General features: G+C 49.5%; 1 protein-coding gene across 2 annotated transcripts in view; it reads left to right on the forward strand.

Moving 5' to 3' along the window:
- Positions 1 to 25,046, forward strand: part of INPP5D (inositol polyphosphate-5-phosphatase D) — a 123,385-nt gene that overhangs the window by 13,275 nt on the left and 85,064 nt on the right. For both annotated transcript variants that reach the window (XM_045034633.1, XM_045034634.1), the window contains exon 2: positions 4,253 to 4,316. In XM_045034633.1, coding sequence (XP_044890568.1) covers positions 4,253 to 4,316 — 64 coding nt within the window. The remainder of the gene's footprint in view (positions 1 to 4,252; positions 4,317 to 25,046) is intronic.

Below are 25,046 nucleotides of genomic sequence, written 5' to 3' on the forward strand. Positions count from 1 at the left end.
GATGCCCTTCTTTTGAGTGGCGATATGTTTTCATATGCCTGGTGGTTTTTCTTTTCTGACAAAGAACTGTCAGGAAACGTCGAGTCAGATTCTTTTGGAGATCAGAGTGGGTTTTTGCCCAAATCCTCTTACCGGCAAAAAAAAAAAAAAAAAAAAAAAAAAGGGACCAGCAAGGATGGGGATGGGAGCCCTGATCCGAGATCTAGCTGATGGGAGTAAGTGATGAGGGGTGGTATGGCCTCAAGGATAGGTGGGCTTCCTCCCAGGGGTCTCATATAAGGAACAATGTGCTGGACCCCCAGACTGCTGGGGCAGGGTGCTCAGCAGACCCCCAACAGCACTCTGGCTGCCTCCCCTCTGCCTCTCACCCGGCCACCTGGCCTTCCCTCACCTTCTCTCTTCTGAACTAATGGCTTCTTGTAATTCATCCATTTTCTTACTCTCTTTCTCTGGGATTCTTTGAGGTTCTGGTGGTGAACGGTGAACAAACACTGTTGGTTCCTAGGGCTGACCCACATTTTCCCTTGTTTCTATACGGGTCCAAGTGGCTTTTTTGAACACAAGGTTTCCGCCCCTTGTTCTCCCACCCCATCTTGTCTACAACACTTAAGCAAGAAAAACAAAACATGTACAAACAGCACTAGAAATTGAACTGATATGTAACAAGAGTTACAAAGGGACTTAAAAACAATTATAGGGCATGCTAAGCCAATCAGCAAAGCGAGACAGAGACACTCATGAGGTTCTTGAATTTTAGAGTTTGATTTCTGCCTCTTTCTCTTTCTCTCTCTTTCTCCCCCCATGGGGCTCGCCGTGGCAAAGGATGTTTCTGGGTATGCTCGTCAGTGTTTATTTGGCTAGGAATAGTCATACAGATATAGTCCTGTTTATCTGAGAGAATAAAAGTGCTGTGATGTTTCTTCCTACTTCTGTTTCCTTGTCCTCTTGCATTAAAAAAAATTTTTTTTAAATGTTTATTTATTTTTGAGAGAGAGAGAGACAGAGTGCGAGCAGGAGAGGGGCAGAGAGAGAGGGAGACACAGAGCCAAAAGCCGGCTCCAGGCTCTGAGCTGTCATCACAGAGCCCAACGTGGGGCTTGAACTCACCAACCGCGAGATCATGACCTTAGCTGAGTTGGACGCTCAACCCACTGAGCCACCCAGGTGCCCCCGCTTGTCCTCTTGCATTTACGTATAACTTCCCCAACCATATTGGGATTGATCAGGAAATGCCCTTCCTGGGAAGCATCTTCCCTCTTAGAACAGGATGGGCACCTGCTGTCACCTGGCAGCTGTCGGGAGTCATGCGGGAAATTTGCTGTAAGCCCCACGTCATCTGAGGTGGGACAGCCTCCTCCATACCCAGCCCAGCACCATCCCAACGTGAGTCTCCAGTGGGACTGTTCCTAACACAGTCACCCTGAAATGCGACCTGCTCACTGGAAGGAGTAGCAGTCGAGGGCCTGTGTTAGCACCCTAAATTGTTACTGAATCACCCCAAAAGAGCTGGGAAGGGCTGGATGACGCAGCCAAGCACGTTGTCTGGATTGCGTTCCAATGTGGTCATTGTCAAAGCTGATAGAGTCGTGGAATCTTCACTTGAAACATTTTACATGTGAGATTGTGCGTGTACATGTCGGTTCCACGTCTGTATGTGGATATACGCTTTGTATATGTGTGTTGTGTGTGTGTACATGTGTGTATTTGTACAACGTTTGCGCATCTGGGACCAGAATGCGGTGCAGCTGCTGAGGAGCGAGGGAGACCAAGGAGTGCCCCCCTCCACCTGCTCGCGGAGCCCCCGGAGCCCCACAGCATGCAGTCTGGAACAACTCATCTCCTGTGGGCTGTGTGTGTGGCATGAGTGGTGGTGGTGGTGACGTTGTACATTTTCCCCACAAAGACCTGAAATGACCCGGCTCCGGGGTTGGCTTGTCTGGCCCTGTGCACTGGGGCTGCTGAGATATCACTGTCTAAGGGGAAATGTCCTCTCTTCCTATCGGACTAGCTTCTGAATCCTGGTCTGTTTGAACAACATGGAACTGAGTCTGTCTTTCGGTGTTCCTAGAACTTCTCTGAAGAGGCCATAACTGCTTGTCTGCCACACTTGATTAACTGAAGGGCCTTTCCGGTCCCGTGCAGCTGTCTGCGCCCCTCTCCTTGGGACCCTGTTCTTTTGCTTTAGGGGCTGGTGTTTGGGGCCTGCTGAACTTCTTGCACAAACCAGCTGCCCTCAGCCAAATGAGACTCTTCTGGCCCTGGTGTCATTTGCATATCTACTGGAGGAAGTGTCTCGAGAGCCAGCAGTGGAAGATAAGGGGGTAGCAGGGCGGAGCCACTCTTGGCATTTGTTGCTGGCTTTGCACAGGGGGCTGAGGCTGGAGGGGATGGCGACGGCGGGCTTGGACTGGGGTCCTGGGGCCGTCCTCCGTTTCTGGGACCTGTGCGGGAGGTGACGTGGCAGTGGCCTAGAGAGTCATCCCTGCCATCTCTGATATAAGCCAGGTGTGCTGTCAGCTCAGGCTCTGGAGACAGGGTGCAGGTTGCTGAGAATTCAGAGATGAGACAAGACAGGAAAAGAAACTTCCCTGTGAGAACTGAACCAGGTGGAAGTGAAATTACGCAAAACATTCTCTAAAACTTTCTTGAAATATCCATTGGTTCAAAAGCCAAAAAAGATTGTAAAGTTGACCACATAAAATCGTAAAACACGGCTAAAAAAAAAAAAAAAAAAAGTCCCATGAGCACTGTCAATGACAACTCCAAAATAGTGTAGCATCTATCAAAGTCTGGCAAATAAATAAACAAAAGATGATCTTAAAAAATGTAATTCGCAGAAAATGTCAGTTTGTAAAAAGAAATTCGCAGAAAAAGAAAGACAGCCATGAAACATAAGAGAACGCGTTCAACCTTCCTCATAAAGAAAGGCAGATTAAAGTAAGCGATCATGTTTCTTTCACCTCTCAGATTTGCAAAGATTGAAATGTCTGATAACAGCCAGTTGGCAGGGTGTGGGGAAACAGACATATCCGGTTAGTGGGAGAAAAAGGTGACACAGCCTCACGGGAAGGCAATCGGTAGTCCCTGTCTCAAAATCTAGAGCCCGTGTCCAGCTTTTCTCGTGCCGACCTCCCCACAACCGCTAGTAAATGTCAGCACGTGCAGGGTTTAGCGTGCTCCAGGCATATTCAAGTGCTTTTCAGGGGTGCCAGGTGGCCCAGTCGGCCAAGCATCTGACTCTTGATGTTGGCTCAGGTCATGATCTCACAGTTCGTGAGTTCAAGCCCCACGTCGTGCTCCTTGGAGTTCTCTGCCTCTCCCGGCCACGTGCATGTGCTTTCTCCCTCTCCTAAATAAATAGGTAAACGTTAAAAAACGAGAAGAAATGCTTTTAGTACGTTAACTCACTTAATCGACACAGCAACAGGTAGGTGTTGTTACTGTCCCCGTTGTACTGACGGGGAGGCTGAATCTGTGACTCCACCAGTGCATGTGAGATGTAGGCACAGAGATGATAAAAAGTTGAGAAGTAACTACTCATCTCTCATCATAGGCTGGTCAAATAAATGATCACACAGCCACATGGTGGCACATGAGTTGGGAAGAATTCTAAGTTTTTTTTTTTGTTTTTTTTTTTTTTTTTTGGTGAGAAAAGCAAATTTCTGAACAGCATGTATACTATGATATCATTTGCATCTAAAAAGACAGGGACATATAAGCTTGCATGTATGTTTAGAAGTTCCGGAATGGCTTACAAAAAGGAGTAGTGAATCTAAGAAGTGGGGCTCCACAGGAGCAGGAGAAGGGGACATTTATTTTTCATCCTTTACCTTTCTGCATGGTTTTAAATTTTTAAAAATCGGGGTATAATTTTAAGATCTAGTTACCCAACACGTATAAATGTTGAGCAAAGTGCCAGGCACCCAGGAGGGGCTGAGTAAGTGAAACTCCTGTAACGAAGCTATGTCTTGATGGCGGATTCCTTTAAATCAGACCACAAAGCTGTCAAGCACCAACATAAATCACACGCAAAAGACCCCACTGCCTTTCTTCTACAGTTCCTTGGGTGTGGAGGGGGCGGGGAAGGGGGCTTGGTGCAGGACTGCTCTATGTCAAGGCCGATCTCCACCTCGGTATGATCAGCTCCAAAGTTCAGAGACATCATGCCCAGATTCCTCCAGCCAGGTCAGGAATTCTCCAGAGAAATGAATTCTCTTGCATGGGTTCTGATAAAGTCTTTGGTCTATTTCAGGTATCGGAATTGTGTTTACACGTACAGGATTCTACCCAATGAAGATGATAAATTCACTGTCCAGGTAAGCCCTTTATCAACCTAGACACCTGGCCCTGCGTGGAGCCCATGTTGGCAGAAGTAGGTGACAAAGAAGAAGAAGAAGAGAAGAAAAGCCTGTGCCCCAGACAGCCTGGACATGAGGGCCCGGCTGAGCCTCTTTCTCCCCCAGAAGTCTGTGGTTGGGGGTGGCTTAGTGGCTAAACTGTGACCCTGCAGAGTAACCCCGCTCTGTGACACGAGGAAGCAGGCCTGACAGACATTAACTTGTGTTCCTGAGTGCAAAGGAGAACGGTGGTGAGGAAGGATGCCCAGAGACAGAGGAAGGGGACTGTGGCTTGTCAATTCTTTCCTTCAGTGAGCTCAGCTGAGTGAAGGTCAGTGGGCCAGGGAGGAGAGGAGGGGGAACTTCCAGGAGAACAGACCGTTTTTCCTGAGGGACTAGATGATTGCCCGGCGGGTTAGCGGGTTAGCGTGAGATGGTAACTTTCACTTCGCAGACGCCTGTTCTGCCCAAGGCTGATGCTCATGGCATCTGGCTGCACCAGGTAAAGTCCAAGTGTGTAAAATTTGCCGTTAAATGTTAACAAAGAGTCAGCTGCACAAGTCTTTCCAAGTCTGGAAAGACCACCCTACACATAGTTTGCATGACAAACACCACGGGCTCTGTGTGACCGCAGTGCATGACAACCAAGTGAGGTGGAGGCCAGGGGAGCTATTTTTATCTGGCTGCTTTAAGAGAGCATGGGGGTGGTCAGAACAAAGGAGGTGATGCTCTCAGTGTCCTCAGCAGGGACAGAGGAGTCATGCTCAGTTCTCGAGAGGCACCCACAAATGGGGTGCCCCTGTGTGTGGAGCAGAGCGGAGGAATAGAGCAGGGCTGGGACACCGTGTCCTGTAGGAGCAGCAACGGGGTCTGTGGGTCTTTCTTTTAGTTGAAAAGAAAGTAAAAGTGGAGGAAGAGAGGTGGGGCCCTATCGTTGATTCCAGAACGTGAAGGGAAGGATGCATTTTGTGCAGAACTAGATGCAGTTGTGGAAACAGGGCTGGACTAGAGGGCAGGACAGCAGGCGAGTCCCTGGGGCACAGGTCACTGGAAACGTGTCAAGAGGGAGAAGCTGTGTGGAGTGGAGCACCTCTGGGGAGAAGCTGTGTGGAGTAGAGCGCCTCTGGGGAGCCTATTTACAGGGTCAAAGGAATCACTTCAATGAGCCACTTGTCAGAGAGTGATGTCCTAAGGGCATGCTTGAACCAACCCAGGGGGTTGTGAAGCTGCCTCCTCCGGCAGCTGGGGCTGTTTGATGCAGGGGCTTCTGGGAGATACAAGTTTGGGCTCACTCGGAATTACTCCACCCGATAGAGGTCAGGTTGAGAGCCGCTTTTGGCTTCTTCGTCCTTTCCACATGTGCGCCTACACCAGTATCTGAAGAGTATCCATCTGAAGAGTTTTGGCTAGCCTGGGGTATCCCCCTGTCTCAGCTTGGTCACCAGGGATGAATGGTAGCACATCTAGTATAAGACTGTCCGTTCATGTCCCTGGCAGCCGCTGACCACTGGTACGGTTGTCTCTCACGTGGGCTCCTCGCCTGCAGGGTGAGGCCCTCGGGGAGGCCCGTGTGGGGCGGGCAGCGGGCCTCAGCGGCCTCTACAACTTTCCGTATGTCTAGGACCGTGTGAACTTTCCTGGCCGGGTTGGCATCCCTGACAGGTGGTTTGCTGAAAGGAGTCTACACTCTCTTAAGTTAAAAGTTGGTCAATGCTTTTGATCTTTTTTTCCCCTTGTGGTTTCTTCTTTTCCTTCAAAGGGCAGAAGACTTTAAATATGACTAGGCCTTAAGCTGGAAAAGACACGACTTTGTGGCTTCTTGTATATACAGCGGTACCCACGACCTGTAAACACGTATAGACTGCGTCTAGTGTGCCCCGCCCCCCCACTCCACTCACCTTCACGCCCTTGCTGCTGGGTGGCCTGTGTGGCTGTGCGTGGCGGGATGGCCGGGCACCGAGGGAGAAGGCCTGGCCTGGGACCAGAGGGTTTGGGGCCCTGCACCCGGGTGCAGCCTGCCGCGACTCAGCCCTTCTCTGTGGGTCCGCTCTTTCTCCCACCAACAGGTGCACTTCTCAGTTCCAGTCCCCAGAGGTAATCTGGGTGGCTCAGCCACCAACAGCTTTCTCTGCACAGGCCACTCGGGGGCCACGGGCCTGTGTGTGAAAGGGCCGCCTGAGCCACTACCTGCCCCACAGTCAGAGTGTGAGGACAGAGGGTTACCTGAGACCGCGCTCAGCCAGGGCGATGGACGGGCAGGTTCCCTAGAAGAGCTGGGGCCCTGCTGGACACGTGTGCTCCCGACCCCGGCACTGGGCCTGCGACCTCTTTGGGTGGCCAACAGCAGGTCACCAGGGTGCGGGGATCCGTGAGGACTGGGCAGCCTGTGGAAGCTTCCACGCCTAAGGATACACCTTCCTATAAAAAGACAACACCTTACCGAAATAACGAGAGTAGCTGGCTGCTGAGGAGCTAGTTAAAGCGCGTGCGCCATGAGGTGAAGTCAGAGACTCGACGGGGCCTCGGTCCTCGCCAACTGCCGCTTACTTTAACTCTGGTTCCTCTTTTCATGTCGAGGCAAAACCTCATGCTCTTTTCTGAGCTGAGCCACAGTTTCTAAATAACTCATTCCTTACACCTGAGTCTGCTCGGTGCCACCAGAATGTGAGGCTCCTAAAATAAGCGTCGGGCCTGAAAAACTTGGCCAAGTGAAGCGGCAAAGGCTTTACTGGCTTTCTCATGTTAATTGCGTCCGCTCTTCTCCTCGGGCGTCTGTCTTTTTGGCAAAACCAAAGGGCCACTCCTGGTCCATCCGTCCGTTCTTTGTAGAGGGACCTCATGATGAGTGCATCATGACCCGCAAGAGGAAGCAATCCTGGCCCTCTGTGACCTTGCTCTCTCTCCACCTTTCTCAGGCTTCCAGATAATCAGAGAGGGGAGGGAAGCATGTAAACTAACTTCGTTCAACGCCCCCCACTCCCACCCCTGCTGTTAAGTACAAGCGTGGCTGACGCGTCCAGACGGTGGAGCTCAGACCCGGGTCTCCACCCCGAAAGCGTGTCCAGACCTGGCTGGGTGTTGGCCCCCTGGGAAGGGTGGACTCTGGCAAGGGAGGATGAGGAGGCAGGGCCATGTGGCCTCGCAGAGAGAGAGAGGCCTCTCTTCCTTCCCACGGTTGTTGATGACACTGGTCGTCACTGGCATTTGGGCCTTGTGGCGAATCAATGAGGCAGCTGGCACTAAGGCAGGAAAGCCTGAAACGTGTAGAACACCCACCCGGGTGACCGGCTGACATGGGGGAGCCGTCACCTCCGCCACTGCTGTCTTTATTGGCTGAGACGAAACCAGCGTAAGTCAGTCCTACCTTATGCTCAGGTGAGGGAGGGAAGGAAAAATGGAGGAAATGAGATGGAAAGATGGGGGGAGAAAGACAATGGAGAGACAGGGAAGAAGGAAAGAGAAATGAATGAGAAGAAGAGGAAGAGGAAGAAAAAAGGAAGGAAGGGGGAGGAGTAGAGGTGGGTGAGGGTGGGGGGCTGTTTTGACAGAAGACAGCGTGGAAATAGGTGTGGGGCAGAGCCAGCAGAGAGAGGGGAGGTGGGGAGAAGGGGAGGCGGTATTCTAGAAGATTCTAGGCAAGTGCCTAGGGGTGGTGGGAAGGGGGCAGATCTTGTGGTGACCAGTCTCTCTCTGCTCTGCTCCTTGGGCTGTGGATTTCTGTGTCTCAGTTACCTCGGGGGCCTGAGAGAGGGGTGTTCAACACCCTCTCTGCCCCCCAGGGCCTGAGAACCTTCTGGTCCTCAGGGGTGGGCAGTGCTCAGAGCCCTGTGTGAGGCCAGAGGAAGGCACACCAGCTCAGCCCCTCACGCCTGAGTTTCCCAGGCCCAGAGCTTGGGTTTCCTGTAAAGCCCAAACTCCTTTTCTGACTTGGAAAGGGAAGCGACACTCCTCTGAGGAGTGAGCTGTTAGGCCTCTGTGGCTTTTAAAATGGCCCTCCTCCGTGGGAGATTACGGACAAGTTTGAAGCAGCACGAGTGGTCCTGGTGGGCCAGCCTGAGCGTGAGCAAGGGGAGAGAGGAGGCTCACGACATGGCTCATAAATGGCTGTCCCAAAGCCAACACCACAGTCGAAGTCCACACAGTCCTTTCAGCTGTATTCCTACAACCCCTCAACCTTTGCCCTTGTTCTGACATCCTTCCTACCAAGAAGAATAAAGCAGAAAATAAAAACGGCCCCTGGTCCCCGTCACATCAGTGTTTGCGGTGAACTTCCTGTCTTTTCTCATGCTTGAGACCGTATCCAGGATATGGACTGTTTAAGACAGGAACAGGCACCAGTTTTAACGCAAGTTTAAGTGAAGACGGAATGAATTTGAAACTCTGCCTCATAGACTCTTTCGGTCTTCTTTCCTGATTTAGAAGAAAAAGCCCAGTGGCTCAAGCCGCTCGGGTGAGAGGCTCATGACTCAGTTCCTGGTCCCTGACAGTGGCTGTCATGTTGCTCTGGGCAGTGTGGCTTTTGGAGACAGAAAACAAAACAACTTTCTAAAAGTTGTTCATTCGTCACAGTGTCCCGGAGGGTAAACGGTTGAGCCATTGTTATTAAGTTCAGGAAGAGGGTGGTAGCTGTTATTATTCTGAGTGGTCACCAAGTGCAGCAAAGATTCCATCTGAGCTGCTGGGCGAAGGATGTGGCTCTAACACACATTTCCTGACATTGCACAACGAGAGGGAGCAGAGAGGGTGCAGGCAGCAAAAGACACCCCGGGGCCATGCAGAGGGCAGTGGGCCTGGTGGGGGCCCAGCAGTCCCTTCAGGCCTTGAAGGCCACATTCTAGAAGCCTGCATTTCTTTACATTGAATTGAATTGGCTTGAACTGAATCGAATTGAATTTATTTTGTGAATTTTTAAAATTTTGCTTGCTGCAGAACGCAGGCCAGTTTTCTAAGCTTCTGGACATCTCAAAACGTCCCCAGTTGCCTTTACACTCAAAAGGAAATTTGATGGGGATAAAATTTTTTGAGGACCAAAATCCTACAGAGGTACCCTTCCAGTGCCTTCAGAAAATAGCCCCCAGTGCAAAACCCAAGGCCATCCTGGGGCTGGTTCCATTATGGGGAATCCGTTTTTTCTAACTTCTCTGCTTGGAAGCTGGTGTGAATTGTTTTCTACCCTTGTCGTTTTCCTTTCGTCAGTAGTTCCTGGAATGTGTTCAGCCTGTTTGCTCTGCAGATTTGGGTCTGTCTTTGGCTCAGACTTCTCCCCTGATTGGTCTTTGAATAAGCTTTTTGTCATGTCAACTTCTACATGACTGTCTTTATCTTCTCTACGCACCCCCCCTCCCTGTCCCCAGACATCTTGTCCTGTCCCTGCCTCTCGTGCCCTAAGCCTTCTGGTCCACCTTGCCCCCCGAGATGGGCCCGTTTCCTCTTCGTTGCCCAAAGCAGAGCTCCCTAGGGCCATCCCCAGCTGTGGTTGGCAGGCTTGGGCACGGGGATAGGACGCAATTGTAACCGGTGGAATGTGAAGGGAGGTGTTCTGTGGGGCTTCTGGGAAAGGTTGATTTGTCTTAGAGACACAAAGAGGGAATGGTCCCCTTTCTCCTTTCAGAAGCTGTCATAGTGTGTGGTAGCTGGGGCTTTTGCCCCCCAACCCTTGCACCCAAGGGGCAGCTGGAGAGAGAGGCCGATACGCAGAGGGCGGAGCAGAAAGATGAAATGCATCTGAGGCCACCATCCCCCATGATGCCATTAAATGAACTGAACGCAATTAGCCAACCTGGTCACCGCCCTGCCTCCAGTCTTTCTTTCTGTTCAAGTAACTGAATTAGGGTCTTCTGTCACCTGCAGCCAAAAGTGTCCTAACATGCAAAGGTTCGGGCTCCCTACGGGGAATTTCAAAGCAGAAAACGAAAATTTTAAATTGAACATCCAGTTTCACTGCCCCACAAGCCCACAAGCCCACGACGTGTCCCATGTGGTCTCTGCCTTTCCGCTGTCCTTAGCTGCCGCCCGCACCGTGTTCCTGGACTCACTCCCCAACCCTCCCCCCAAATATTGCCTGTGACGCACCTCCAAGCCTGGCGTTCAGTGTCCCCTTCTCCAGCTGTAACCACAAAAAAAGCACAGAAACCAATCCGTATCTTAGCAGCTTCTGCCCTGGGAAGGCACCTCGGTTGCCGCTTAGGGCAGATGGGTTAGCCCCTCCTCTGGACTTTGCCTTTCAAGATGAGGTCCTGGGTCTAGCTGTGGCACATGCAGGAGGCCACTTAGTGTTACCCAACAGAAGGGAGTCTTTCCTCTAAGAACATCCCTCACCTGAGAGGCCTGCCCTGACGACTCCATAAAAATATCTACCCGCACCCCCGTCCCCATATCTTGCTATATCTTCCATGTGGCACTTGTAACTACCTGATTTTATATACTTCTCACTTGATTCATGTATTGTCTGTCCCAGAACTGTCTCTGGCGTGCAGTGGCCACGTGGTAAATATTTATGGAATGAATGAATTCTCTGCCACCCTTGAGAATACAGAAAGAGCTACATACTTCAGTTACAACTTGTTTTGCCCTAGCCGCCCTCAGCAGTCCTAAATTGGGTCTCCCCGGGATCCACTTTGCCTGTTGACTAGTCACTCCTGTTTCTTGTTGCCTTCGGAATGCCAATTTCCTCTGCATTCTGGGCAGGGGCCTCTGTCCCACAGTCTCCGTTTGGCTGCCACTCCCTCCCGTGTGGATTAGAAGTTCACCATTGAGTTTTTCATTTTGCTGCAAGCCTGCCTTATCTGGCTCATCTCCCTCTTTAACTGGCCCTGTCATTTGTTGGTTTTTCCCTTCGTCCTCTTCTTGTGGGTTTTCACTCCTGGGTATTAAAGGCCCCGCCTTCTACATTTGTGTGAGGACATCAGATGCTTCCCAGGGTGTTTTCCTAGTTTCTGCCGCAGCATTTTCAGAGAAGGCTCCTTCCCGTCTTCTTCCCTCTACCCTCTGTTTCTTCTTCTGAAATACTGGGATAAAGGCAGTACGTATCTCGTAGGCAGATTTCCAGGGTGGAGGGAGATGGTTTATGTGAGGCACGCAGTGCAGTGTTGGATATATGTGTGACTCCATGAATGATCGATTTACAACAACAAGGAACGGGGGAGAGAAGCAAGGAGGCCAGTCAGCTAAGCAACCCCCAGGCAGAAGCCCAGGCCTGCCAAGGGTTAAGGATGCCAGCTGCAGGGGAGGCAGAAAGTCCAGACATTTGGGGACACAGAAGACTCAGGAGTCCTGGGATTGGTACGCGCCAGTCAGAGGGGCTTGGGAAGAAGTGTGAGTGGCCAGGCATCCTGACTGGCCAGATTACTGCCCAGGAGCAGAGAGGGGAGGGAGACACCAAGTTTGGGCTTCTCTGTCCTGTCTGGAAGGGGACCTGTTCGAGAACTGTGATTGGCCTAGGCCTGCTCATTCCCAGCTTTGAAGCAGTAGGGAAGACAGAAGGAGGGGGTCAGGGCAGGGGCTGGTGGCTGGGGTCCCCACTAGGCAGCTCTCAGAGAGCCTTGAGGATACCGGAGAGGTCAGAGGGAGGGTCCTCTCACTCCCCCTGGGTCCTACCTCATCGTCCCTTCTCACCACTGCCCCCCATCGATTGAGCCCTTCTTGGAGCCAGCCACTTGACATATGTTCTTTAGTTTAATCCTGGAAGGGAGTATCGTTATCATTATTCTCACTTTAAATACAAGGAAACCAAGGGGCTGATACTATTTGCTTGGCTCACACAAGTAGTCAGTGACAGGATAAGGCTGTTATTTGACCGGCCGTGCTCTGGCTCTGGCCAGGCCACCCTCCCTCTCTTCTTAGCTTGGCTCTTAGTCACTAAGGCACCCGGCAGCCTGGGCCTCCGGCTGGAAGGTAAGCTCCGGACTGAGTCTGCTGCTGCCACCATGTTTGCTGTCGACCTTTGGTTTCCCAACCACTGGACTTTGGCCCTAGCAATGGAACCAGCTGTGAGTTGTATGGCATTTGAGCCTTTAACCTTCTTGAAGGAGGCTCGAGATGACCCTGCTTTTAAGCCGAGTCCAGTCAGCTCTATAGCCATATCTCCTGACCATATTCCCTAATGACTTGTCGTTCCAGAATGACTTAGCTCAGCGATGCCCCATTTGTACATCTGCTTGTTCACGCAGCAACTTCTGGTTGGGCGCTGGGGGTCCAATAGTTAGCCAACTTCCTAGGCATTGTTCCTGCCCTTATGGGACAGATGTTCACCCTAGAGACTGATGACAAGCAATCATCAAGATTGTCCCCTGGACCGAGATCTCTATCGCTTGAAGTAGAGGTGTTCCCGACCAATGCCCCTAAAATATCGTCACTCCCTCTTCTGTGCTGCCGTAGCACTCCCCCTTGTCCCATTACCGTGCCCTCTCCGTGTGGGTGGTCCTCAGCTCTGTTGTCTGTCCCCCCCCCCCCCGCCCCCCGCTCTGGTGAACCGTGGGTGCCTCACGAACATGTGTGAGGGCTCGTTTGGTTCTGTGCTGCCCTAGAGCCTGGCACAAGACAGAAGGTTCATAAGCATTTGTCCAACAAAAGGCCCGGTTGGACTCAGCTTGAAAATGGTGCCTCTGTTTACCACTCAGGGCTCACAAAACCTCTGGAGGTTAATCTTAATCCCCCCCATTTCTTGGCAGAGGTGTGCCCTACTTTGAGCAACCGCAAGAAGGAAAAATCCAAATTTCTTCCTAACTATTGAAGGACTTAATAGATAATCCGTTAGTCATTTTTACAAAGAAATTCACCATAAGAGAGTAGGAAGATCTCCAAGTCCCTTCATTTCTTCTCCTCCTGACAGTCCAAGTCAAGAGACCCTCAGTGCCTGCCCGTCTCTCCGCCACACTTATGCTCCTTCATGACTTGGGGGGAAAGTTTCTGAAGTTTTGAAATGAAGAAATGTGTTTTCCAAAATCCAGTATCTCTGGCAAATATATATACTCTTAAGACCCTAAGAAGAGGCCTTAGTACCTCATACTGGGACAAGGAGAGGACACAGGGACACAGTCCCAGGCTTTAAGGAGGGAAACCAGACATTCAAACAAGCAGATTTCAAGGTTACTCAGAAGTCTGCAAGAAAAACCATTGACTGCTTGGGAAACCGGACAACAGAATGGCTCTCTCTTTGTGGGAAGGCATCAAGGAGGTAGTAAAGATAGTTACTTCTACCAGTACCAAGCTCCTTCCTGCCCCAGGATCTTTGCACTTGCCCTGCCCTCTGCCTGTGACTCTGTCCCTCTAGATTACCATGTAGCTAACTGCCCCAAAGTTACTCCCAGGTCTTCCTGTCTAAAGTCATGCCCTGCCCTGACAATCATTCTATTTATACCCCTTTCTTCATAGCCCTGATCACTGTCAGCAACCGTATTAGTTTCCTTTTGCTGCTGTAACAAATAACTGCAAATGTAGTGATTTAAAAACAACACAAATGTGGGACGCCTGGCTGGCTCAGTTGGTAGGGCATGTGACTCTAAATCTTGGGGTTGTAAGTTGGAGTCCCTCGTTGGGTGTAGAGATTGCTTAAAACTAAAATCTTTAGGGGCACCTGGGTGCTCTGGCTCAGTAGGTTAAGCATCTGGCTCTTGATTTTGGCTCAGGTCATGATCTCACAGTTTGTGGGATCAAGCCCTGCATCAGGCTCTGTGCTTACAGCATGGAGCCTGCTTGGGATTTTCTCTCTCCCTCTCTCTCTCTGCCCCTCCTCTGCTCACACACACTCTCTCTCTCTCTCAAAATAAATAAATAAGCATCATAAAAAATAAAATATTAAAAAACATAACACATATGTATTATTTTACAGTTCTAGGGGCTGCTAGCCTGAAATGGGTCTCACTGGGCTAAAATCAAGGTATTGGCTGGACTGTGGTCCTTTCTGGAGACATAGGGGGAAATCTCTCTTCTTGCCTTTTCCAATTGCTGGGGGCCACCTGCCCTTCTTGACTCACAGCCCATTTTCCCATCTTCAGCGTCAGCAGCAGCCAGTCAAGGCTTCCTCCCCATGCCATGTCTCTGGTTCTGACTCTCCTACCTCCCTCTGTCCCTTCTGAGGACCCTTGGAATTTGACTGGGCCCACCTGAATAGTTCAGGACGCTATCCTTATCTCAAGGTCAGTACATCAGCGACCTTAATTCCTTCTGCATCTTAATCACCACCTCCCCACCTGCCCCAATGCCATGCAAGAAAACCTATCTATGGGATTCAGGGGTCCGGGATCCGCACGTGGCCTTCTTTGGTGGGTTGTTGTTCAGCCCACCCCAGTGACTGTCTTTGTTATTTACCAACTCCCCCGTTTGTCCTCTGTCTCCACCATGAGGATATGAAACCCACAGGGGAGCTAAGACCTTGACCGGCTTGCTCACCACTGTATCCCCAGCTCTTAGGAGAGCGCGTGGCACATAGGCGGTTCACCATAAATATTTGCTAAATGGCTGAATGAAGGGGTCAATTTGTAACATGAGTGTGGGAGGAGACGCCTGCATTTCTTTACCTCTCAGTGGAGGGGAGTGGGGTAGGGACCATCAAAGGCCTCTGTGCTCTAAAAGTCTACGATTCCTTCTGTATCAATGACCTCAACCAAGGTTTAGGAGAAGGGGTGCTCGGAGCAGCTGTTTCATAATCTGTTCCGGGGTGTGGCGGCACACCGGGCGTGGCAGGCGCTGGGTCTGGAACAAAGTGAAGACAGCAGGGGAGTTTGGGGGCGAGCAGCGGAGTTCATTAGGGAGCTGCCCCAGGCGGCGTCCCCCCCAGGCAGCTCCTCTCCAGGCTGAGGACTCAGAGTCTGTCTGCCAGCTGTCATTTCTGTCTCCCCCGGAGCACCTTGAGAGCTTCACAAAGAGAAATGAAGCAAGCTGTAAAGAAGACCATCTCAGGGACCTGTAATTAAGGATAAAAATATCCCTCCTCGCCTCCTAGGAGCGGAGAAACAGAGAATGCCCCCGTCCCGGGGACCCGGGGAACCATGTGGGGTTTGGAAAGATCATAATTAGCACAGGTTGTTGGTATGGATGAGCTTGTACAATTAGAAACGCCACCTATATCCAAGCAGTGCCAAAAGACATGTGGTTAACTTCCTGACGGGGAGGACTGAAGCGTGAGGCGTGTTGAATACAGAACCTTTGCTTGGGGAGGAGACAAAAGGGGAACTAGACACAGGGAAGGAGAAGATGGGCTTCCTTCTCTGCAAGCGTCAGAGGGAAATGGCGATTCCAAAGGCGAATGTCGAATACTGGAGGTGGAGGGGGACGAAGAGACCCCCGGCAGCACCCCCGCCTTCCCCTGCCTCCCGGCCCATCAGTCTTGAGCTGGACTGATCCAGGCCGCGGAGCCCATGACTGTCCTGGGCTCGCAGGTGCCCCCACCCCAGCCCCCTGCCCCCCTCAGCCCCACCCATGCTTCCCACCTAAAGGACGTACCCCCTGCTGGCGCGGGTGAACACATTTGGACCCCGTGGTGAAAATGGTTATGCAGGCAGGAGCGGAAAGGTAAATCAGGAGCACGTCCTGAGAGCGACGTCTTCCTGTCTTCCTGCTTACACAGCCCGGCTAGGACCACTCGATCACTCTGTTGGCTAACTTTTCTTTCTTTGCATTCAGAAGGATTACTGCGGACCAATGTGTGTTATCTCTGCTTTTGCTCTTAGCAAAGTAGTAAGTGACCGTGAGGAAGTTCAAACCGAAAATACTAAGCAGAAATGAAATCCCCTGCCCCTGAGCCATGCCTTGCTTCCTGGGAAACCGTCCGTGTAAATGTGTTTCTCTAAAATGTAACTTTAGAACCTGTGACATATTTGCCGTCTTAAAAATAGTCTTAAAAGTACTTTGAGTGCTCATTAATGCACTCTTTAAATGGTGACACTCCTCCCATATGTGGGGGAGAGATTTGCAAAAATTTGGCAACGATAGTGTTGTGCCCAGTCAGCTAGAGCAAACACAATTTTAAGTGTGCTATGATTCCCTTTAAAAGTGGAAGTGGTCAGAAGGTGCACACTTTCAGTTATAAAATAAGTAAGTCGTGGGGAGGCAACGTAAAGCATGGTAGCTGTAGCTAATGGGACTGTATTGTACATTTGAACGTTGCAAAAAGTAAGTATATGGCAAAAGCTCTGATTACAGGGGGGGAAAATTGTAACTGTGGTGCTGAATGTTAACTAGACACGTGGTGATCATTTTGCAACACATATGCTTATATCCACTCATCATGTTGTACACCTGAGCTAATATGTTGTATGTCAGTTCCAGCTCAATGTTTTTCTTTATTTTTGAGAGAGAGCGCAAGTGAGCGAGGGGCAGAGAGAGAGGGAGAAAGAGAGAAGAATCCCATGAGAGAGAGGGAGGGGGGGGGGGAGAGAAAGAGAGAGAATCCCATTTAGGCTCCCCGCTGTCAGCAAGGAGCCCGATGTGGGGCTCGAACTCGCGAACCGTGTGATCATGACCTGAGCCGAGTCGGATACTTAACTGACTGAGCCACCCGGGCGCCCCTCAATTTTTTTAATGTAAAAAAGAGTTTACTGGAAATGTTGCCTAGGAACAGGTCAGTGATAGTGCTGGTAGTAATAAGAGCATCATTGCTTGAAGTCCTTATGCCATCTGGAGCTCCTGCTACTGTCAGTCCTGAAGCAGCCTCAGGCCACACTCCCTTTGGCCAAAGAATGTTCCCACTAGTGCCTCCCGAGTGCCCTTCCTCTGCCTCCGCCCCATTCGCCCTGTGCCGTCCCCTGGTTCCCTCCCTGGTAGAGCCCAAGAGGTTCTCTAGCTCTGGGGAATGAGGCAGCCGCTGGCCCCAGGAGGACATAAAGTATTTGGGTTGCAGCTGGTCTGAACGGAGATGTGCAAAGTGAGAAATGCACACCAGATTTCAAACACTTAGTACAAAAAAAGAAAATTGAAAATTTTAAGAGACAAAGAAAAGAATAATATATCTCATAGTGATTTTTTTTATTGCAGATTGAAATCCTCCTATTTTGCTCTATTGGGTTGAATATATGCATCAACTTAATTTTACCTGATTTTTTAAAACCTTTTTTTAACTTTTTTTTTTTTTTTTGTAATCTCTGTGCCCAATGTGAGGCTCAAACTCACAACCCTGAGATCCAGAGTTGCATGCACCACCAGTCAAGCACCCCGTAAAATTTTTTTTTTTTTTTTGAGAAAGAGAGAGAGAGAGGGAGAATCCCACAAGGGACAGAGAGAGAGAGATAGAGGGAGGGAGAGAGAGAGAGAAGCGAGGCTTACCCAAAGTGGGGCTCCAACTCATGAACTGTGAGATCATGACCTGAGCCGAACTCAGATGCTTAATGACTGAGCCACCCAGGTGCCCTTAAATTTATTTTTAATGTAAAAAAATTCTTTTTAATGTAACTACTAGAAAATTTAAAATCATATATAAGGCTCGAGCTGTATTTCTATTGGAGAGCCCAGAGTGTGGGCCAAAGACCAGCATCACCTGGGAGCTTATTAGAAATGCAGAGCATCAGGCCCAGAGGTACTGATTCAGAAGCAGCATTTAAACAAGATCCTCAAGAGACAGCCAAGTTTGAAGACCATGTGTGTGGGGGGGAGGGGGGGATGGCAGCTGGTCTCACACACGATGGGAGGGAGGGCAAATCACCAGTATCCAAGAGCACAGATAGCGCCTGGGCCCGTGAGGATGGCTGAGCCACCGAGAATGCGTCCAACAGGTCACATGGTCAGAGATACACACAAGGGCGTTCACTGCAGCCATCCCTGCAAGGAGAGACCAGGGAGAACAGCAGACAACCTGACTGTGATTAATAGGGAACCGATACGTGAATTGTGGCCTGGCCAGTGGAAGATTTTGCAGTTATTTGAAAAATTAAGGCAGAGTTGTGCACAATAAGCTGGAAATCTCTCCAAAATGTTAAAAAAAGTTGCAGGATGATACGTATTCTAGTACAATTGCTTTGTTAGGGGATAGATTATATACACAAAGCTACGCATGCATCAGAATAACCGGAAAGATGTCTGAGAAACTGTTCACGGTGGAACGAGAAGGGGCATTTTCGGGCCATCGGGGGGGGGGCGGTTACCAACAAGAGAAAGGGATTCTACTTTCCAATTTACAGCCGTTAGTACCATTTTAATTTTTTTTTTTTAAACCATGGCTGAGGTGGAACTCCCTTAATCATTATTTTTTCTTTTTAATATTTCACTTCTTGCCTTTATTTCAAAATTATTACTCCAGGAAATGGGATCGTCTCAGAAAATCTGGGGCTGAGGTTGCTGTAGCTTGGGGTCCCAAACGGGAGTCCCCATAGAGGTTGGGGAAAGACAGACTGAGACCTGATTGAATGCTGGGCTGGGGAGGTCAGAGACCGTTGTGTGGGTAGGAGGGAGTCATGGAGGGCTGTTTGTAACTGATGTGAAATTCCCATCCCACGGAATTAACTGTTTTGAAATGAACAGTCCTGTGGCATCTGGCTGCATGGCCACCACCTCTGTCTAGTTCCTGGACATTTTCATCATTCCAGCATAAACCCCCAGACACATAGAGTAACCATTTGAAAGTGAGTTGTTGTTGTTTTTTAAACTACCATTCATTCCTTACGCCCGTTTCCCCGACATCAAGACCCTTGTAGGGAAGTGCTCCTGTCCTCTTTCCTTCCCGTTCTTTCTCGTTTTCCTGCCCTTTTTTTCTTGTTTTCTTTTTCAACCCAAATGAAATGTGAATATACCTTTTAAAGAAAAGCGTTCAGACAAGGGCGCCTGGGTGGCTCAGTCTGTTAAGCGTCTGACGTCGGCTCAGGTCGTGGTCTCACAATTTGTGAGTTCGAGCCCAGCATCGAACTCAGCATCCGTGCTGACAGTGCAAAGCCTACTTGGGAGTCTCTCTCTCTCTCCCTCTCTCTCTGCACCCCCCCCATCTCAAAATAAATAATAATTTAAAAAAAATACTTAAAATCGTTCAGACAAAACAGAAGCACAGAGAGTAGAAAGCAAAATTCTGCCCTCATCATCGCCATACCCCTCTCTCCTCTGTGGGGGTAACCATTGCCAATGATGTGGTGTGCATTTACATAGAGATATGAGCTTGTACAAATAGCTTTTTAAAAAATAAATGGGATGATGTGGGTCGCCTGGGTAGTTCAGTCCGTTAAGCATCTGACTTTGGCTCAGGTCATGATCTCATGGTTCATGGGTTCCAACCCCGTGACAGGCTCTGTGCTGACAGCTCAGAGCCCAGAGCCTGCTTCAGATTCTGTGTCTCCCTCTCTCTCTCCCCCTCCCCCATTTGCAGTCTGTTTCTCTCTCTCTCTTAAAAATTAAAAAAAAATTAAATGGATTATGCTGTACATATTGTTGCCCAATTTGCTTTCTTCTCGTAACACCTTGTCTTTGAGATCTGTCCATTCGGTTCACGTACCTCTGTGCTTTCAACCATTGTACCATACAGTCCATCCTTCTGTGGACAGCCATTTACACACTTACACTCACAACAAGTGTCCTTGTTGTCATTAGTACAAAAACCAAGTGGTGCAGTCAACAGGCTTGCGCTGGCCTCTGTGCACATGTGCAAGTTTTCTTCAAGATGGTATTAGTAGGTTGAAGGAATGCATATTATCATAGATACAGTCTGCTCATCCTGCCAGAAACTGCTACCAAGTGGCCCTCCACCTGGTGTCACTTGGTGCCCACCAGATGCCCACAACTTCTCAATACTAGACATCAGTGTCTGTAATTTTCACCAAGCAAGGGGTGAAACATGCAATCTCAATATTTTATTCTGCATTTCCTTCATTAGATATGAGGATATGGGGCACCTGGATGGCTCAGTCAGTGAAGCATCTGACTCTTGATTTCGGCTCGGGTCATGATCCCAGGGTCATGGGTTCAAGCCCCGTGTTGGGCTATGCATGACAGAGTGGAGCCTGCTTCAGATTCCCTCTGTCCCTCTCTCTCTCTCTGCTTCTTCCTCACAGTCTCTTTTTCAAAATAAATAAATAAACATTAAAGAAAATAAATGAGGATAAACATTTTTTCCTATGTTCACTGACCATTCATATTTCTTTTCCTGTAATTGCCTATTTATAGTTTGTCAGTTCTTTTTCCTTTTAAAAATCCTTCTGGTTAAAAGAAAAACTCTTTATATGTTTTGCATATTAATTTTTGGGTTAGTTAGTTATGATGTAAATATTTTCTCCCAACCTGTCATGTTTTAAAAACTTTGTTTGCGGTTCATTTGTCATGTGGAATTTTAACAACTTTTATGCAGTCACATGTTTTCACTTATGTATTCTGCGTTTTGTGAATTATTCATTTCAATATTATTTATCCAGGGAAAATACTAGTTTTTCCTAACAGTTTCATGATAAGCTTTTTTTAAAAGTTTAATTATTTTGAGAAAGAGAGAGAGAGAGAGCACATGTGAGCATGAGTGGGGGAGGGGCAGAGAGAGACGGAGAGAGAGAGAATCTCAAGCAGGCTCCACACTGTCAGCACAGGGCCCAATGCAGGGTTTGAACCCACGAACTGTGAGATCATAACCTGAGCCGAAACCAAGAGTCGGATGCTTCACTGACTGAGCCACCCAGGTGCCCCCATGATAAACTTTTATGTTTATCTCTTTATTTTTACACTTGATATAAAACAGGGGCAGTAACCCCAGCCTCCGAACGGATAGCCGTACCGTATGTTAGACAGTATTCACCCCACCATCTTATTACACACTAAGTCCCACATCCCGCTAAAATGCTTTTGGGCTCTTCCTTCGGATGCGCGGACTGACGAATCTATTCTTGCCCTGGTTCCATCCCGTCCGCGTGACGTGGCTTTGCTGTCTGTGCTCCCATCCGGTGGGCTAAGTTCCTATTTATCGAGCTTGTTTTTATTCCTTGGGGGTTTCCGTACATTTTCTTTCCCAGATGAATTGTATAATCAGCTTGCAAAGTTCTTTTGAAAAATCCGTTGGCGTTTTCATGTAATTACATTGAATCTATAGCTTAATTAGAAAATAATTCGTACCTTTCCACTACTGAGTCCTTCTATCTGAGAGCGTCCGTTTTGTGCTGTCTTTTATATTTTCTCACTGTAGTTCTTACGCCTTATGTTCTTACATGTAATGTAGTTTGGTTACCTTGGCAGACAGAATCCGTCCCCTTCCGTGATTTTCCGAGTGGGCCTTGTTGATGTCTAGGGAAGTTACGGTGGTACTACTCATCTCGTTTCTGATTTCCAAGGACGTTTTTGCTCCAGATGGAGGGTGCAAATCAAAGACAAGGAATAAAAAGGGGGAGGCGGAGGGGAGGGTATCAGCCACACAGTGCCCAAACGGGAAAGACGCAGCGGATGGGAAGCTAAGCTAAGCAGGGCCAGGTGGTCGGTGCCCAATGGCCTTCCGTCTGACTCGCCCACTGCCTCAGATCACGGAGCTCTGCTTCCACCTGCTTCTGTCTGGCACCCAGCGAATCTGAGAAGCCGGAGGGCTTGGAGGTGGCCACACGTTGGTGAGCCCACCACCCGGATCCTAATCTGAATCACTGATGTAAATGAGGAGGAGAGCCCAAGAGCACCAGAGGCCATGCCCAGGCGGACGGGGGTGTGCTCTCACCCCGGTCCATATTCCTCCACGTAGCTCTCGACAAAACATCATGCAAGAATATCACAACGTGTTTTATTGGAACTATGTACGTTATATCGAAGATCACAGACTGGCACACAGCCCCTGCTGTGTTGGATTTAGTGTTCTCCTTGCCTGACATATGTTTTTAAAAATTATGAAAAGCAGTTTTAGGAATTCTGAGATTTCATAAAATATCCTGAATTTTTCACTTTCCTTGAAAAACTTGAAGATCTGGTAAGCTTAGACCTGTCTCACCCCACGGTAAGCTTCCCCCTTTTAATGAGGCGTTTCTCTTTGACGTGACAAGGTCCCCACCTCTCCCTACTGCCTCACTTCCCAGCCTGTTCCCCTCGTTTATACCGGCTGCCTGGCCTCGGTGGGCAGCGGAGCTGTGACCTCTATCAGATACAACCTAATTCTCTAGGCTAGCAAACCTACATCAGCCTTCTGTGTAAATAAAATAAGACAAACAGGTTCACCTGACCTGGTCTGGTCCCAGCAGACTCCTGCCGGCTCCCAGGATCGCTCCTTGCCCTGGCACGTCTTACCAGCCATGCCGTTAGTAATCTGATCTAGAATCTTGCCCCAAACGAGCACAAAGCTCATTCAACTGTAAGCTACAGAAGAAACCGCCTGACCCATTGTGAAAATCACAACTGGCCTGGCCTGCCCGCAGGCATCTGGCCTTCCTCTCTGCCCTTCCCTCCAGCTGGTCAGTACTGTGTGGTTGACTTCCCACCCCGATCGCGCTTCCTCCCCTGGGGGAGGCTTGGATTCTGCAGAAGCAGGTCTGGCTGTGTTCCCCGTTTCCGTCTGGGGCTTCGGACCCGTGATGTACAGGTGCTTATATCGGTCCCTCAGAGCCAGCGGGAGCCTGCACACGGTGACTTTCGGTTCCTCTGCAGAGCGTATGTTTACCCTAGGCTGCCCATTCACTGCTGTTTACCTAACCTGAGCCTCTTACCCCCCAGAAAGGGGGCTCTGGAGGGTTCATTCATCCCTGCATCTGGCCGACCAGAACATTTTGCTGCCGTCCTTTGTAGACAATCTCACCTCCTCAGCAGGCAGGTGGGAAGCTTCCTGATTTGACCTGGATCTCTACCGTCTTTAAGGGAAAAAGTGCTCTTCCTCACTGAAAGGTCACCCCCCACACACATCCCCCCCTCCGGACCCAGTGAATCACCAGCCATCTTGTGTCAACGATATTGTTTCCTGATCCAGTGTTGCTTCCAGAGGTTGGGGCCGTGCGGCGCGAAAGGCAGGTGCGTCCGTGAGGCCTCTAGGAATTGAAGGGATGATTTTGCCAAAGCTGTAAATGTCGCTGGGGCCCATGCAGTGGCAAAGACAACAGGTTCTCCAGGGAAGAGGACAAGATGCCGGTTTGCAGTGCTGGCCAATTCCTGTGGTGTAAATACACTCACCGTGACCTCACCATAGTGGCCACATGTAATACCCAGCTCTTGGGGTTCTGGAAAAATTGGGCTTTGGGCCAGTATGAGTTGGCACAAGCTGGCATGAGATTATAAATGTATACCTGCTCCTGCCCTGGCCGAGTCTGCGTGCCTCTGGGACAGTAGACGTCTTTATTAGAGACTCCCGTGGCTTGTTAGGGGTCAGCCAGATTAATAATCACTTCTGCTTTACTTAAAGTCCTTTTAATCCCCAAACCCTTATTTATACGTTATTTTAACTCAGTTTCACCCATTCCTTTTTATCGTATTTGGGGAAGATATTTGTTTTTCTTTTTTTTTTTTGAGAGAGAGAGACACACACACACAGACTGTGAGCGGGGGAAGGGCAGAGAGAGAATCCCAAGCGGGTTTCATGCTGTTAGTGCAGAGCCCAGGGAGGGGCTCGAACTCACAAACTGTGAGATCACAACCTGATCTGAGATCAAGAGTAGCACACTTAACCGACTGAGCCACCCAGGTGCCCCACTTCCCTTGAATATTCTGAAGTTCTGGCAACTTTAGACCCATGTCACCCCACAGGGATATAATCGGAGCTGCACGAAGCTGGTCCCTTCAAAGGGACATTTTTCCATTGTGCCACAGTCCCCACCTCTCCCTAGCGCCTCCCACCCTGCCTGCTTCACTCACATCAGGCTTCAGATTTTGTGCTTTTACCTACAGGCCATATTGCTTTGTGACTAACAGTTACTTTCCCTTGCCCCTTTCCCTCTCCACTTGACCAAGAGAAAAACAGACACAGAAGGTTTAGGTAATTAATTCAGGTCAAATCAGAAAGGCCACAACACAGCAAAGAACCCATCTTTCGCTATCAGGCGTCACGATCAAAACCGCAGTGCATTCTCACTATAAAGTAATGTCTTACCAACGGCTTGGGTCCCTTCTGTCCCCATATGCACCTGCATACCCTTCCTTTAATAGGCAACAACTTGAGTGGGTTGTCTTTTTATTTGACTATGCTCCTGTGAAATGTATATTGTCATTTGTGTACAATTTTAATTTGCCGAGACGATATCATAGCGCTCAGTCTATTTTCTACTTTCTTCACCAAAGGATCTTCTTAAGACCCTTCCATGTTGCCTCTGGCTGCTGTGTGACTCCTCACATGCACTGGGACTGCACTTTACCTCGTCCACTCTCCCAGTGCTGGGCACCCAGATCTCTGCCGCCGCCGAAGTTGCGATGGCCATCCAAATAGGTGGCCCACGGTGACGCTCGGGGCATATGCCCAGGGGTGATAATGCTGTGTCATAGACTATACACATGTTTACAGTTGCGTCTGATGGTTCTGCAGAACTGACGGGCTACCTGGATCCTTTATATAACACAGATGCGGAGGGAGGGGTAGAGGGAGAGGGGGCTGTTAAATACGTATTATCCATTAGTAAATAAGGCCTTTTGGATGGAGTTCAAAACAGACTTGCCTCGGGGCGCCTGGGTGGTTCAGTTGGTTGAGTGCTGACTCTTGATCTCAACTAAGGTCATGATCTCGTGGTTTGTGAGATTGAGCCCCAACCTCTCTTGGGATTCTCTCTCAACCTCTCTCTGCCCCTCCCCAACTTGCATGCTTGTGCTCTCTTTCTCTCTCTCTCAAAATAAATAATCTTTAAAAACAAAAAACAACCAGACTTGCCT

Source organism: Felis catus, chromosome C1 (assembly GCF_018350175.1).
Source record: "Felis catus isolate Fca126 chromosome C1, F.catus_Fca126_mat1.0, whole genome shotgun sequence".
Lineage (NCBI taxonomy): Eukaryota > Metazoa > Chordata > Mammalia > Carnivora > Felidae > Felis > Felis catus.